At 41.8% G+C, this 16954-nt stretch overlaps 1 protein-coding gene across 10 annotated transcripts in view; it reads right to left on the bottom strand.

The window, feature by feature from the left end:
• The window catches only part of ANKRD44 (ankyrin repeat domain 44), a 356403-nt gene that overhangs the window by 83921 nt on the left and 255528 nt on the right, over positions 1-16954 (bottom strand). For all 10 annotated transcript variants that reach the window (XM_089330137.1, XM_051849306.3, XM_089330134.1 and 7 more), the window contains one exon: positions 14554-14665. In XM_089330137.1, coding sequence (XP_089186263.1) covers positions 14554-14665 — 112 coding nt within the window. The remainder of the gene's footprint in view (positions 1-14553; positions 14666-16954) is intronic.

Here is a 16954-nt window from a genome sequence, read left to right as displayed (position 1 = left end):
CTTTTCTTTACATTTTTCTGTAACTGAATGAGGATCAAGAAGGCAAGTGATCATTCTGGGCACATGGTCTAGACCTCAGAAGTGAGGAGTCCTCCAGCTGCCGTAAGGCTTCTTTGAAGACACAACTCGCTGGGAAGTCACTTTCCCCCTTTTGAGCTGGAGGGGTCAGCCCCGGCAGCTGCTGTCACAAGGACGGTGATGCCAAGCTGACAGCAGCTGCGACAAAGATGTGGGACAGAGATTCCAGGAAGGAGGCTGGATCCAAGTAAGAGAGCTTTTATGAAAATGCACGTGGAGGTTCAGGGCTCAGCACTGAGGATTCTAAAGAGTGGGAGGTACTTGAGAGCTGCAGCTGGGGTGGTTTTACCCCTCACTGGGTGAGTAAATGCAGGCTGCTCATCAGAACAAGGCTATGAAAAGAAATCCTTGGGACAGAGAATTCTTGTAGGTATTGTCTGAGGCCCTCCTGCTTCCCTTGACAAAGCCTAAGATCCACCTCGCTCAATGAACCTTGGTTGACGTGGAATTCAGACACTCTGAGACACCTTTGTCTCTCAAAGTTCTGCACTGTGTGGATCTTCCAGACAGCATGGTGCAATTGTCAAAAGCTGGGAATTTAGAGTTCAAGTGTGATGTGGCTCTTTATCACACCAGCTGTATGATCCAGGAAAAGTTAATTAATTTATTTGTATGTTAGACTATCTGTCCGTGAAATAGAGATAAGAATCAGCTACTTCATGGTTTGGTGAGAACCCAGCCCAACAGACTTGCTATAAATGCTCATTATTATGAATTCATGGGTGTTAAACTCATATGCTACAAAAACGGCTTTGAAAGAAAATTTGAATTTTGTTTTGTTTGAGGGGTTGATTCTTTCAAGGAATGAGAGTCTGATGACCTTATTTTATTGGTTGGAGTTCTATGAGGTTTGGTGCTAGGATGTTTGGAACCTGCTCTGGTCCAGCAAATCCTCTGGATGCAGATGTCTATGAGGCAGTGTGATACATGAGCCTGGGTCTTGGTGGAGACTGAGGTTAGAGATACAGATTCAGAAGCTTCCTCCCAGAATAAAGTATTAATAACACTACATTCTGAAGGGAACACCAGGTGGTCTTTCTAAGAGCTAATGTCACTTAGCTTATGGCCTGGGAAAGCAGCGGAAGATGGCACAAGTACTTGGGCTCCCGCACCCACTTGGGAGACCTGGAAGAAGCACCTGGCTCCTGGCTTCAGATCAGCCAGGCTCCAGCCATTGTGATCATTTGAGGAGTGAACCAGCAGATGGAAGACTCTCTCTCTCTCTCTCTCTCTCTCTTTCTCTCTCTCTCTGTGTGTGTGTGTGTGTGTAACTCTGCCTCTCAAATAAACAAATAAATTTTAAAATTTCTGTGTGAGCTCTCTCTCACTATCCACTCTGCCTGTCAAAAAAAATTTTTTGTGTGTGAGCTAAACTCTTCATTTCTTTAGGATAAGTGTCAGGCATGCAATTCCTGGGTCATATGGGAGTCACATGTTCAGGTCTGTAAGAAACTGCCAAACTGCTATGCAGAGTAACCGTTAATTTCCACACAACTACTAGCAGTACTTTAGAGATCCAGTTTCTCTATATCCTCACTAGCAATTTAGGGTGTCAATTTTTTTTAATTGTACCTATTCTAATATTAGGTGGTGATACCTCATTGTGGTTTCAATTTGTATTTTCCTAATGACTAATGATGTTGAACATCTTTTCATGTGCTTGCCATGTGTAAATCATCTTCACTGAAATATCTGTTGAGGTATTCTGCTCATTCTCTAATAGGATTTAAAAAAAAATCTTTGAGCTTTGAGAATTCTTGATATATTCTACACATTAGTCCTTTGTTAGATATGTGGGTTATAAACATTCTCTACCAGCCTTCAGCTTGTCTGCTTGTCCTCTTAATAGCATCCTTCATAGAGCAAGTTTTCAATTTTGAGGAAGTCTAATTTAGGGATTTTTTTCTTTAATTGCTTTCAAGAATTCTGTACCTAGTCCTAGATTCTGAAGACTTTTTTCATAGATTTAAATTTATCCATTTTGAGTTAATGTTTGTGTAAGGCATGAGAACTATCTTTCTTCCATTGAGTTTTTTGCACCTGTATAAAAAATCAGTTGGGCATATTTGTATGTATAGCTGGGCTGTGTATCCTGCTCTATTCATCTACATGTCTATCCCTCTACCAGTACTCCACAGCCTTAGTTACTATTGCTATGTAATAATTCTTGAAATTAGGTGGCCTGCATTTTTCTATTTTATTCTTCTGTTTCAAAATTGTTTTAGCTTTCTAGATCTTTCGACATTCCACATAAATTATATAAAAATCTTATCTGTACTTATAAAAATACCTTGCTGGAATTTGGACACAAATTGTATTAAACCAGCATATTAATTTGCAGAGAATTAGCATCATTAATTATGTTGTCTTCCTATCCACGAATGCACCAGTATGTCGCTTTACTTTTTTAAAATTTTTTAAAAAGATTTATTTTATTTATTTGAAAGACAGAGTTAGTGAGAGGTAGAGACAGAGAGAGAGGTCTTCCATCCACTGGTTCACTCCCCAGATGGCCACAATGGCCAGAGCTGTGCCAATCTGAAGTCAGGAGCCAGGAGCTTCTTCCGGGTCTCCCACGCAGGTGCAGGGGTGCAAGGACTTGGGCCATCTTCTACTGCTTTCCCAGGCCATAGCAGAGAGCTGGATCAGAAGTGGAGCAGCCAGGACTAGAACTGGCGCCCATATGGGATGCCAGCGCTTCAGGCCAGGGCTTTCTTTTTAACCCACTGCGCCACACTGTTAGCTCCATTGCTTTACTTTTAAAAGATCTTCTTTCCTTTCTTTCACAAGAATTTGGTGGTTTGCAGCACTCAAGTCCTGAATTTACTTTTTTTGGGGGAGTTGTAAATAATACTGTGTTTAAAATTTTGGTGTTCACATTTTTATTACATGTATACAGAACTGCCATTGACTTTTGTATGTTTATTTTGAGTCCTGTAACCTTGCTGAAATCTCTTGGGAGTTCTAGCATATTTTTGTTGATTCCTTGGGATTTTCTGTGTAGATGATCATGTCCTCTACACATAGAGATGGTTTTGTTTTTTTCTTTTTGATCTTATGCTTTTAAGTTGTTGTAGCCATTTAGGGGGTAACCAGTGGATGGGAGACCTCTTTCCCTCTCTCTCTGCCTCTCTGTAACTCTGACTTTCAAAAAAAAATTTAAAAAATCTTTAAACAATTGTTTAAAAATTTTAAGGGGCCAGCGCTCTGGCACAGTGGGTTAAAGTCCTAGCTTGAAGCCCCAGCATCCCATATGGGCACCTGTTCTAGTCCCGGCTGCTCCTCTTCTGATCTAGCTCTCTGCTATGGCCTGGGAAAGTAGTAGAAGATGCCCCAAGTCCTTGGGCCCCTACACCCGCGTGGGAGACCCAGAAGAAGTTCCTGGTCTTAGCTTCGGATCGGTGCAGCTCCAGCTATTGTGGTCATCTGAGAAGTGAACCAGTGGATGGAAGAACTCTCTCTGTAAGCCTGTCTCTCAAATAAAATAAATCTTCAAAAATTTTTCTTTTATTTCCTTATTGCTCTTGTAATGTTCAAAAAAATTGGTGAAACCTGACACTTCTCTTTTCTTGATTTTAGGGGGAAAGTATTTAGTTTTTTACAATTAAATATGATGTTAGCTGTTCTTTATCAAGTTGTTAGATGCTCTTTTTCAAGCTGAGGAATCTTCTCTATATTCCTACTTTCCAATTTTTTTATTTTGTTTTTGTTTATGAAGGTATATTGAATTTTATCAGAAGTGGTTTTTTGGTATTAATATAATCCTGTGATTTTTCTTCTTTTGTCTATTAATATGGTGAATTACACTGACTTCCAAATGCCAAAAGAAGCTTTGTCCCCTACAATCCCACTTGGTTATGGTATATAACTTATTTGTATGTACTACAGAATTCTACTTGGTAATTTTTTTTAAAGATTTTATTTATTTGACAGACAGAGTTACAGAGACAGGTACAGAGAGAGAGAGACAGAGAGGGAGAGACAGAGAGGGAGAGAGGTCTTCCATCTGCTGGTTCACTCCCCAAATGACTGCAACAGCCAGAGATGAGCTCATCCAGAGCCAGGAGCCAGGAGCTTTTTCTGGGTCTCCCACGTGGGTGCAGGGGCCAAAGGACTTGGGCCATCTTCTAATGCTGCCCCAGGCTACAACAGAGAGCCGGATGGGAAGTGGAGCAGTCAGAACTTGAACTGGCACCCATATGGGATGCTGGCACCGCAGGCTGGGGCTTTAATCCGCTGTGCCTCAGCGTCAGCCCCTCTACTTGGTAATTTTTAAGTATTTTTGCATCCATATATTCATGAGACAGATTTTCCTAAATACATAGTCCTCTCCCCCTCTCTCTGGTATTGTCTTTGGTTTTTGGTATCAGGGTATCTGCTTCATAAATGAATTGAAAAGCTTTCCCTCCTATTTTCCAGCAGATATTGTGTTTTATTGGTATTAATTATTCTTTAAATTTTTCATAAAATTCTCTAGTAAAATCACTGGGGTCTGGATTTTCTTTGGGGAGAATTTTTACATTTAGTTTTCTGATTAGTAACAGAATTATTCAAATGATCTACCTCATAGTGGGTAAAATGTAATAGTTTATGTTTTTCAATGAATTAGTCCATTTTATCTCAGTGTCACATTTATGTGTATGGAGTTATTCGTAACGTTACCTTCCCTTCTGGAACAGGCAAGCTTGGTAGAGATAGCTCACTTCATTCCTGATATTGGTAATTTGCATCCACCTGCTGTCCCTTTCTTTGTCAGTCTTCGTCAATTTTATTGATCTTTTCAAGTAAACATTTTTTCACTGAATTGTTTTCTGCATTTAACTTTATTTATTTATGTTCCCATCTCTATTATTCTCATTTTATGCTTATTTAGTATTCACCTTGCTCTTCTTCTAAATTCTTGTATTAGAAATTTTGATTCTTGATTTAAGATTTTTTTCTCTCTTCTAATGTAAGCATTAAGTGCTATAATTTATTTTTCATCAGCAATGTTGTCACCAAATTTTGACTTTTTGAACTTCCATTTTCACTCAGTTCAATGTACTTTTTAAATTTCCTTCGAGAATTTTTCTTTGCTTCATGAATTATTTGCAAGTCTATTGTTGGAGATTTTCCTGCCTGTCCTTTCATTACTGATTTCTAGTTTTATTCCACTGTGGCCAGAGAATGCACTCTACATGATTTCAATTATGTTACTTTTTTTTTTTTGAGTTTTGTTTTACGGTTCAGGATTTTCTCTCTCTTGTTGAATATTCTATTGTACTTGAAAAAAAAATGTATTCTTCTGTTTTGGGTGAAGTGTTCTATTAGCGTTAATTAGATCCTGCTCCTCTTGGTTGATGGCATTATTAAGTTTCCTACATGCTTAATGATTTTCTGTCTGGTGGTTCTATCAGTTGTTGAGATAAAGGTGCTACAATCCTCAACTATAATTGTCAATTTCTCCATTCTTTCAGCTTTTTTAGGTTTTGCTTTACAAATATTGCAGCTCTTTTGTTTGATGCATATACATTTGAGTGGGTTTTAGCCCTACCTCAACTCTCTTCCTGACATTTACCTCCTGGGGTCCCAGTCCCAGTCCCGGTCCCAGCTGAGCTGCCTTCTTGCCCTGCTCAATCTGCCTAATGGTTTTATGACCAAGTAGCAGGAAAAGAAGGTATAAGGAAGGGAAGACAAATGAAGGAAGAGAGGCCAGATGAACATTTTTTCATACTGACTTTTAAACTACCTTCTCTTTAAGAAACCTTCCTTTCTCCTGTATCATTAACTTATTAGATGTCTCTACATCAGGAGCTTTAATTCCTATCCCTTGAACCCCTCAGTGTTCACCATCCATTTGGAAGAAATCACACAAATGTGTGTGTGTAAGACAGAGAGAGAGACTAACTGACCTCATTTGACAGATGTCTTAACACCAACTATAACCATTTTAGAACTTGAAGAACAATGAAGGGGAAATTGCAATAAAATTAGCTGGTATTGAGAAGTAATCAAATCTGAAAAAAAAGATCAAGCCACAGAAGTGCAAATTTTAATTTCTCCTCTCACCTGTCCAGTTCTGTGAAATACCTTTCAGACAGCTACTATAATACTTAATGAAATAGAATTTACATTTTATTACTAAGACAAGCTAAATCATTCACTAGTTTATTTTGTTTCTTCAACAATTTTTGGCACCCAAAAAGTGCTTGACATTATTAGATCCTTATGTCCTATAGAGTTGATATTTAAATTCACGTATACAAGAGTACTTCAAAAGTTCATAGAAGGACCCAGCATTGTGGCTTAGCTGGTAAAAGCTGAAGACTGTAATGCCAGCATCCCATATGGATACCAGTTTGAGTCCTGGCTGCTCCATGTCTAGTCTAGCTTCCTGCTAATGTGCTTGGGAAAGCAGTGGAAGATGGCCCAAGTGCTTGGGCCCTGCACCCACGTGGGAGACCCAGAGAAGCTCCTGGCTCCTGACTGACCCAGCTCACGCCGTTGGGGCCATTTGGGGAGTGAACCAGTGGTGAAATCTTTCTTTCTTTCTTTCTTCCTTCCTTTCTTTCTCTCTCTCTCTCTCTCTCTCTCTCTCTCTCTGTAACTCTGTCTTTCAAATAAATAATCTTTAAAAAAAAGTTCATAGAAAATGGAATTAGAAGATAAGTTTATTTTGCTGCAAAAATATTGAAATCCATGCAGTTTTTTTCACAATATGCATTTTCCATATGAATGTTTAGAAAACCCCTCATATATAAAGGATAATAGTTTATTTTTTTTTTTTTTAGAATGGGACAGTATTCTTTCTTAGAACAATGACTGTGTAACTTTGTATTGAACCAGTGAGTCATGGGTATAATCAAACAATAACTTTATTCTCTTTTTCTCTATACCAGGTCCAATCTCCTTTGAGGCTACTTCTTTTCCAGTTACTCCAGATAACATTTCCAACAAATAATAAAAAGCTCCCTGGGCACTTCAGTTGCAAACACAATTTGATGTCAGTAACTAGTGTGCCTCTAAGAAATGTAATGATTGCAAACCCTGGATGCTGTTTAACACTGAAGCTTCTTCCCTACTTGCCCCAAAGACAGCAGTGAAGAGGGGACAAGGCTGATTTCTCTGGGGCCCAGCCTAGGTCTCCTCCTCTGCTTCTCCCAAGCCTGAAAGGGTAAGGAAAAGGAGTACACGCAGGAACAGGGAAAATGGACTTAATGACTGGCACCCCTGGTAATGCCCCCTGACCAGGTCAATGTTTCAACTTGTCTCTTGGATGCTGAGCTAAGTCCTCCACCAATCTCTATCACCAGGGCCTCTTGCCTGTGGCCCCTCTGCCTGGGGGGATGCACTTGTCTGCTGGTGGTTTACATCCCCTCCTCCATCCTAGGAGTCCTGGGTCTCCTCACTCCTCTGGGAAGCCTCCTTGAGCAGGATCCAGGAGAACTTTGGGCAAATTCTGGTCCTTGGCTCAACTTTGGACGTTGGGACACATACATTTGACCCATTGTGGCTGAGAGTGTGGTGATTTATTCAACACAGCTGTCTTTTTATTTAACTCCTGGCAAACAAACCCCAATCAGAGCCATTGAGTCTTTAGATCTATCACATGCCAAGTCTACCATGTCCCCTAAACTGCATGGGACCCATTGTCAGATATCCAATCTGGTGGTTTTCCTCATTTGGACTTGGGGCAAGAAAAATCACCCTTCCTCTCCCTGTGAGGGTGGTGGGAGTCACAGTAGAGCCATCTCCAAATAAATCTTCTCTCTGATCCCCAACTTCCTGTGTTTTCTAACTCTGCCTTTGGAAATGAGTAATGAGACTATGAGTTGAGCATCTCATTTTGGAGGTCCGCTGTCCTGTGCCTCAACTGAAAGTGAAACTGAAATTGTCTATTTTAACAATCCCATTAAATGAATCTCTCCTCAGCTGCAAAATTTACTCATGGTAGAGTTAAATTTTTCTGTCATACTGCAAAGAAATAAATGAAACATTTTCTCATAAAATACTGTCTATTCCAATGTTTTGAATAGAGACTCACATCCAATTCTGATTCAAAATTTGTGAATTTATACATATTTACATTCGTAGCAGTGAGAAGGCTGCCAGTGGCAACAATGTATCTACACTCTATTCCTTCGCTTAATGAGAGTTCCTTGTAAGAGTCTGTGTTTCTCTCCAACTGAATTAAATAGTAGAACAAAACAAGACCAGCACTGCAGAGGTTTCCAGGGAACATAGCCCTTTGGAAGTCTGCCTTCCAGGAGGTCACACACACCCCAAGCCCAACTTTAGCAGCACCTCTGGGGAATCTTGTTTGGGGCTGGGGTTCAAGGTTGCTGGCTTTTCATCTTCTTGTCCTCAGAAGACCACTTAGAAACTCTTAAAAACAACATCAACAAAAAAAATCCAAAAAACTCTCCTGTTCTATATCCTACTTTCTTGGTCTAGAGTTTAATTAGACACTGCCAATGTAAGTACATTTTGTACAGACACATGTATTTATAGAGTCACGATAGACACAAGAAACAACTTAAAACATTAAGCACTTTACTTGAAAGCAGCTCAATTGTCATGTTTAGTTTCCCAAAACATAGCTGTCTTTAGCGAATCCCTAAAACTGCTAGGATCTACGTGTAGGGGCACTTGCCACCCCACTCACTCTCACAGTTCAAGTTCAAGTCAGCTCCCAACAACAAAGAGAAGGTCCAGGGGAAGCAACCACATGCTAAGTGATTCGGCAAAATCCTAGACTGAATTTAATCAGAGGTCTACAGTTTTCAATCTCTCAAAAATTCTGTAATTTCTGTAATTATATTAGCACATGCATGTTTCCATTTCAGTAACAAAGCCACAAATATCTTTATGTTCACAAATTTTTAATATTGTAAAACAAAACCAGCATGCCAATATAAACTTTAAAAATTCCAAATAGGGGCATGATTCCCTGGTTTTTCTCTTTTGAGTCAGTAAGAATGTATCCCAGAGAGGCTTGGAGCTCTCTTGCCAATTCCCCTCCTTCCACTCGAAGACATATTCTATTCAAACACAAGATGCTTGACTAGCCAAGTTTTCCCACTCTGCTTTGATCTTTTTGAGCCCAATTGAATGTGACTGATCACAGCTCTAAGCACACACACTGGTGGACTGAATTTCTGCTTACACACATAGCACATATATCCTTGATCAAGACCAGCTGAGAACACTGGCTTCAGTAGGTAGACTTGGCAGAATTCTGAACTTTGGTTAATCCATCAAGGCTAAGGGATTTATATTACTTTCTAGTAGTTTTTTTATTCTTGGAACTAATTCAAGAAACATTTCTAGAAGTAGAATTAAAACACTAAAATAATTTCTGTTCCTTTTTGATTATAGCAAAAAAGATGGAACACAAAATATGATTTATAAATTCTAAACTAATGATCACAGACAGGAAGCACAAACCATGAATTCCAAGCAAACACAGACCAAAGTCCATGTCAGAGTTAAACACACATTAAATTTAATGATACGTATGTAATGATATGCATAATCACCGTAATTGCTCAACTAGATAGGAGGAGCTGCAGAGACAAATTCCACCAGCGTCACAAATCAGCTGATTCTGATGGGCACTCATTCTCTTACTCTAGTACCCAAAGGACGAAGCCCCAGGTCTGATGGAACAACTCACTTACTCACGTTTCCTTCCACAGCCTGGAAACACAGCAGGGAAGGTGAAGTAAAGTCTCGGTGGCCAGCTGGCTTTGTGGCACATCAGGTTAAGCCACCAGTCGCTACACTGGCATTCCATATCAGTGCCAGTGTGAGTCCTGGATACTCCACTTGTGATCCAGTTTTCTGCTAATGCTTCCGAAAAGACAGCAGGAAATGACTCAAGTACGTGGGCCCCTGACACATCTGAGGGAGACCAGGAAGGTGTTCCTGACTCCTGGTTTTGGCCTGGTTTAGGCCTGGTTGTCGCAGCTATTTGGAGAGTGAACCAGCAGGTGGAAGATCTGTCTCTGTCTCTCTTTCAACTAAATAATTAAATAAATCTTTGAAAGAAAAGGAAAAAAAAAAGAGTATCCTCACACAATTCTTGCTGAGAGGCTCAAACAAGATACATGGAGGCTTTAGCACCTGACAAAGTCAGAACCAATTTGTTGGCTGGAAAGACTGGGTGTTTGTGTTGCGAAATGAAAGAGAGTGACACGGCAACATGGAAGAGTCTCTGAAATTCACTTCTAGTGCATTCCACTTTGCTTTCCTATCATCTGGGGCCCAAGGAAGGAGGAAAGCTGAGGAGCATGAAGACACTGGGTCCCTACAGTAAAAGGAAGCATAGAAGCATAAATTAGGAAAGGTGTGACCTCCCCTCCTCCCCCAGCATTTCTAGAAAAAACCAATTTCTTCATCCAGTACTTGCATCAAGGACAGGACCCACTCTCCCCTCCCCTCCTTCCAGAGCCCGTTCATCCTGCCCCGCCCCCTCCCCAAATCCATTCACAGTTGGGTGAGCCCGTAATGGGGATAAGATGGGCAAAGGCCTGCCTTTGTGATCCCACCGAGAGCCCAAGGGTGTTCAGGACTGTCTGTTGTTTTGATTGCAGGGGGAGAGGGATAAGAATGTTTATAGTCTGCTTAGGATCTTTGCTTAAGTGTAAACTACACCCAGGAGGAATGTGAGGATGCATTCCAAACTGGGAATACATAAAACTTCCAGCCAACTGTAATCATTCAGGACGTAAGAAAAATTTCCACCCACTCTGTGTTGTAAATGGCCCACTGATATTCTTCCCTAAAGGCAAACAATGGTGACACTTCTACCAAGGTGTACTGATGATCTAGTCCTGTATCATGGACAATACACATTCAGATCAACTCATATCTACCCCTATCTGCTTCTGAAGGCCTTATGATTGCCGTGAGTAATCACCTCTTTACGAGCTACACAGGGCAAGCAAGCGCCAGTCAAATCAAAGGGCTGAGTTAATCATGAGCAGAACTTGTGAGGCCTTCTTGTGGATAGAAAACCCTTTTTCTTAAATAACAGAAATAATGGCTTTGAAATGACTTTTCTGAAAAATTAAAATAGTGCATGAAATGTAAAGCTTACATAGAAAGAAGTTGCTATAGGATAATCATTCTGTGTTACCATACTATGGGATTGACTAGTATAAAACAGCGCACATTACTAAGACTATGCTAGCAAACCGTGCAATGAAAGTTCATTTATCCAGTTGTGACATGTTGTTTTCATAGAGTAAATCAGTTACAGACCGCTGTGCCTTAAGTTCATTTTGGAGAGCAGGCTCAAAGTAGGCCGATCCATTAGTAAGCCTTCACTCTGCCACTGATACCACACACACACACACACACACACACACACTGTATGCAAGGAGCCTTTCTTATGGAGGATCTAAATACAAAGTCTGATCTGCTAACAGGTCTGTATCAACTTCCACAGTAAAACTGGCATTAGGAGGCAGAAGTGATAATGCCTTCTGTCTTAACCAATCTCTGCCATGCTTTTTGCTCTGTGTTTTAAAGCTCAGGGTGGTGGTAGAGGTGGGGTGGGGAGAACAAACACTTTCTTTGAAATCAGGTTTCACGAACATTCTGATTTATGGTCTTGCTTCTTCCACTAAGCAGAGCTCTGACTCTGGACAAATCTATTAATGCCTCTGTGGTTTGGTTTGCTTGTGTATAAAATAAAGGATTGTTCTTTGGCCACTTGGGATGCTACATCAAAATCCACACTATAGGTCATGAAATCAGTGGCTCCCTCTTCCTATATCTACCTATGGAACTGGATACTTTTAAAATACACCCTTAAATTATTTGATACACCAACTTTTCAAAGGGCCTCTCTGCAATTTATGGTTGCCTTCATGAACTGACGCAGCACAAGTGACCTTGTGTGACCTCGAAGGATAGATCCTCCATCTGCCCTGACCACCTTCCCTTCTCCCTTAGGAGCCCTGGGCCACCATGTCAGGCTCCCAGCCACTCTGGAGCTGCTATAATGCAGAAAGCCACATGAAAAGCCTACACAGAAGCAGAGAGAAAAGGAATCCCAAGGAACGTCAGCTGTTTGAATCTTCCATCCCCGGTGACTGATACATGAGTGAAGAAGCTGTTGACATTTTGCCAGGCTAACCACCACAAAAACAGAGACAATAAGTGATTGTTGTTACTTTAAGCCATAGCTTTCATAGTGATCAGTCACGCAGCCACAGTAACTAGAAGAGGAACTAGAATGCAATCCGAACTAGAGGACAAAGCAATATCCCTAACCCCTAGGGTCAAATAAGAAACACTTCAGCAGCCACAGTAGTCACAAAGGCTGCAGGAACGACGAAGGATGGGTACCATTCAATAAATGCAGGGAAGAATAATTCTAAAACAACCATCTTTTTTGCTTCCAAACTGGGTGAACTTTATGGGAATTTGACCACATTCTTAATTAAAAGAAATACAGTAAGACTGACTCAGAGCCGGCGCCGCGGCTCACTAGGCTAATCCTCCACCTTGCGGCGCCAGCACACCGGGTTCTAGTCCCGGTCGGGGCGCCGGATTCTGTCCCGGTTGCCCCTCTTCCAGGCCAGCTCTCTGCTGTGGCCCAGGAGTGCAGTGGAGGATGGCCCAAGTGCTTGGGCCCTGCACCCCGTGGGAGACCAGGAGAAGCACCTGGCTCCTGCCTTTGGATCAGCGCGGTGCGCCGGCTGCGGCGGCCATTGGAGGGTGAACCAACGGAAAAGGAAGACCTTTCTGTCTCTCTCTCTCTCTCACTGTCCACTCTGCCTGTCAAAAAAAAAAACAAAAAAAAAAACAAAAGACTGACTCAGAGTGCAAGCATGGAAAAGAGCAGCGACGTCCGAGGTAAAGATATCCCGCAGTCCTTCCTTTGGAGGCACGGACACCACGGGCTGTGGCTTTCAACCTCACGTCTTTCTCAACTGGCTGTATGAGTGTCTCCCCAAACACAACTTTTTAAATAAGAAGAGCTACAGTGCACGTAGGAAAAGGGACACTTGTCAATGGACCAGGGAGTCCTGCATCCCAATAAACCTGATCCAAGGAGATGCTCAGGAGATGGCAAAGGGTGTGGCCTCCAGGCAGAATCCAGCCAGTAACCCATGGTTTGCTTTTTCGTGGCCACCCCCTTATTGCTTCCAAACAGGAACCTTCACAGGTAACACCTAGATTGCTCACTTCTCCCGAAGCCTGAGAGATCTGGCAACCCTGGTGTGCTTTCCCCCCGGTCTCAATCAGCTGCAGCTGACAAGCTCCTTCTCCATCTAGACAGAACACGAGCTCTCTATTTGTGCTGATGTCGCTCATGTACGTTACAGTCCTGGTCCCCACAAACATTTGAGTTTGTGTCTCGTGACCTACACCAATAGATAACTTCAGGCTCCAAATCCCCAGTTGTCTCTTTGTCACTAAAGATATGAAATTCTTGGTGATTTGGAAAGTCCATTAAATTCTGCTGTTCTACTCTTCTCACAAACCTGTATACCTAATAGTTATATCAACCATGTTACAGCACTGCTATGAATATTGGAGTGCTAAGCTTTCCTTCAAAAATAGGCACTAAGGTAGGGGCCAGCACTGTGGTGCTGCTTTGAGTTCCCACTGCTCTGCTTCCAATTCAGCTCCCTGCTAATGCCTGGGAGAGCAGCAGAAGATGGCCCAGTTCCCTGGACCCCTGCTACCACATGGGAGACCTGGAAGATGCTCCTGGCCATTTTTTTTTTAACAGGCAGAGTGGACAGTGAGAGAGAGAGACAGAGAGAAAGGTCTTCCTTTGCCGTTGGTTCACCCTCCAATGGCCACTGCAGCCAGCGTGCTGCGGCCAGCACACCGTGCTGATCCAATGGCAGGAGCCAGGTACTTCTCCTGGTCTCCCATGGGGTGCAGGGCCCAAGCACTTGGGCCATCCTCCATTGCACTCCCTGGCCACAGCAGAGGGCTGGCCTGGAAGTGGGGCAACCAGGACAGAATCCGGCGCCCCGACCGGGACTAGAACCTGGTGTGCCGGCGCCGCAGGCAGAGGATTAGCCTAGTGAGCCGTTGCGCCGGCCTGGCCTGGCCATTTGGGGAGTGAACCAGTTGATGGAAGACTCCTGTCTCTCTAACTGTCTTCTGAATAAACAAAGAAACAAACAAACAAATAACCATTTTTTAAAATGCACTAAGCTTATTTGATACATCCCTAATTACCTTTAAAATACATACTATGCCCATACACATATCTAACAGTCCCAGCCCAAATTCACATGGAAAAGAACTGTCAGTCAGCTCTAGGATTAGGATGCAGGACAATGGAACAAAGAGATCTATGTTTTGTAAAGTAAAACAACTTATCACTTACCACAGAACATCCTCCAGGCAATTTCTTGTGACTTAATCAGGTACTGATGGCCCTTGTTCAGAGTTCAAGACCAGCATTTTCAAGGATGTGTGGCTGAGCGCGTGTGTTAGAGAAAACAAAACCAAACAACTCACCAACTCCAGACATTGTCTGTGGCCATAGGCAGCAGCGTAATGGATGCTATTGTAACCTTCCTTGTCCCGAATGGATGGGTTTGCATCATTTTGAAGCAGAAACTCTAAACATCTGTAAGTAGAAAGATGGGGTTTATTTTAGAAAACATCTCTGAATAGAACGGTATAATTAATGTAAATCCTCCTGTTGTGAGCATTCTACAAAGCACTTTATGAGTTTATGTGTTTCTTTAAAAATCCTACAGCAAAGGAGTTTTATAGGCTGGAAGGTATGTGTGTGTGTGTGTATGTGTGTGTTCTGTAGCTATCTTTATTTCAGCTTAAAATAGCCATTTTAGAATTCAGGAAAAGCTTTAAAAACGAGAGAGTAATTAGGCTATTTTTTGTCTTTCTTATCTTATAGTGCAGAGCACGTCTGTCATCTAGATTACTGAACGGTAAGTTTTATATCACCACGTTCAAAGGTGGGGTCTCACTCTAATAAAGAGGTGGTCAAGCCACGGCACCAGGGCCGACCTGACAGAGGGGGATTTATTTTTAAGTTCACTATTGGAGACTCTAAAATCAAAAGGTTAGAAAATGAAAGTAAGCAGAAAAAAGCCAAAGAACCTAAGAATAATCCAAGTAACGAAAAGATTAAAGAAATGATTAAGTAGTTGAAAAATAACAAGGATTAATCGAGTAACCAGAAGATACAACAATTGCATCATAAGGAAAATCGACTAGAATAAAATAATTAATTTTCAAAGCCTTTGCTGGGGCCGACACTGTGGAGTAGTAGCTTAATCCTCCGCCTGCGGCACTGGCATCCCATATGGACGCCTGTTCATATCCCAGGTGCTCCTCTTCTAATCCAGCTCCCTGCTGATGGCCTGGGAAAGGAGTGGAAGATGGCTCAAGTGCTTGGGTCCCCACACCCACGTGGGAGACCCGAAAGAAGCTCCAGGCTCCTGGTTTAGGATAGGCGCAGCTCCAGCTGTTGGAGCCATTTGGGGAATGAACCAGTGGATGGAAGACCTCTCTCTGTCTCTACCTCTCTCTGTCTGTAACTTTGCCTCTCAAATAAATAAATTAAAAAAAAAAAAAATAAAAGCCTTTGCTGACATAGCTGTGATGTTTTGAAAAGTCTGAAGTCTTTGGAAAAAGCGTAGCTCTAACCTTGCTGAAGAGCCTTAATTCCAGACCCATGTGCTCAGGGGTGGGACAAGTTCTGTTCAGGGCCTAATACAAATGATTCACTCCTGCTGGTAAAAGAAGGAATAACCAGGAAGCAAGCAACACTGTTAGATTACCTCTCTGACAGTGGGGCACACATGTCCTTTAGGCGGCCAAGCTAATCCCTTTGATTCATATTCAAAACTCCAATGTTCTAAATATAAGCCTATATGTTAAATAACACCCTCCAGTAGAAAATTTCTATAATTTATGCAAATATAAAAATAGTGTTTACCTATCTTCTGGTATAAGGTGAAAGGGATAAATAAGTCCCACAATTAAAATAGATATTCTAATATCATATGATTTATCTATAATGAGCTCCATAATAAATCAAACATATACTAGAATGCTGCTGTCATGCCATCTTTGGTCATTTGTACTTTATAAGGAAGTCTTTTTTTTTTTTTTTTTTTTTTTGGTAATTAAATGCCATGGACAGGATCCTAGTGTGACTCACTGAAGTCAGCTCTTTAAATCAAATCATCAATAGGAACAACACACAATCAACTTCTGAATGGATTACAAACACCATTTGATAAAAATTAAATTTGTAATTTAGAACTGAACTATATTATCAACGCTACTATCAGAGTAACAACAGTACTATGGAACTGGATATTCTCCATCTTGTTTCTAAGGAAAAAAGTCCCACGTGTTCACTGGGAATGTTTATCTTTTCTCTTCCCAGGGTCCTGACTAGCAAATCTAGCACTTCAGATGCAGAATCAACAGATGCACACGAGGTCAGGGCTGTGTCTGGACAAGAGAAGCAGCTTCCCTTCCATAGAAGAGCTCTCGGTGCACCTGGTTCCCTGCTGTTCCCCTACCTGATCCCTGCCTTTCCATCACCCTAAGGGGGCCGGTCTTCCCAGAGCAAGCCCTCAGTTCAGTGGAGAACAGCGTATTCACATGGCTTAAAATTCTACATTTTAAAAAAAATATCATGATTGTAGATTTTGGCATATTACTAGGGTTAGTTAGTCACTCCGCTGCACTTACAGGTGTGTTTCCTGTCCCTGCCTGGAGACACTCCCAGTTATGTCCTGCAACCTAAACCACAGCCCTACCCTCTACCTGCTGTGGATGTCAGGGGAGCCCACTGGGAGGGGGAAGACCCCACAGTGGACACAAGCATTCAGGTCACAGAGACACTGGTTCCTGTGGCAACTAGGGAACAGCACAC

The sequence above is a fragment of the Oryctolagus cuniculus genome, chromosome 3 (genome assembly GCF_051225735.1).
Source record: "Oryctolagus cuniculus isolate XC-2025 breed Fujian yellow rabbit chromosome 3, ASM5122573v1, whole genome shotgun sequence".
NCBI classification, from domain to species: Eukaryota; Metazoa; Chordata; class Mammalia; order Lagomorpha; family Leporidae; genus Oryctolagus; species Oryctolagus cuniculus.
The sequence above is the reverse complement of the archived record's forward strand: the minus strand, read 5'-3'. Positions and strand labels throughout refer to the sequence as shown.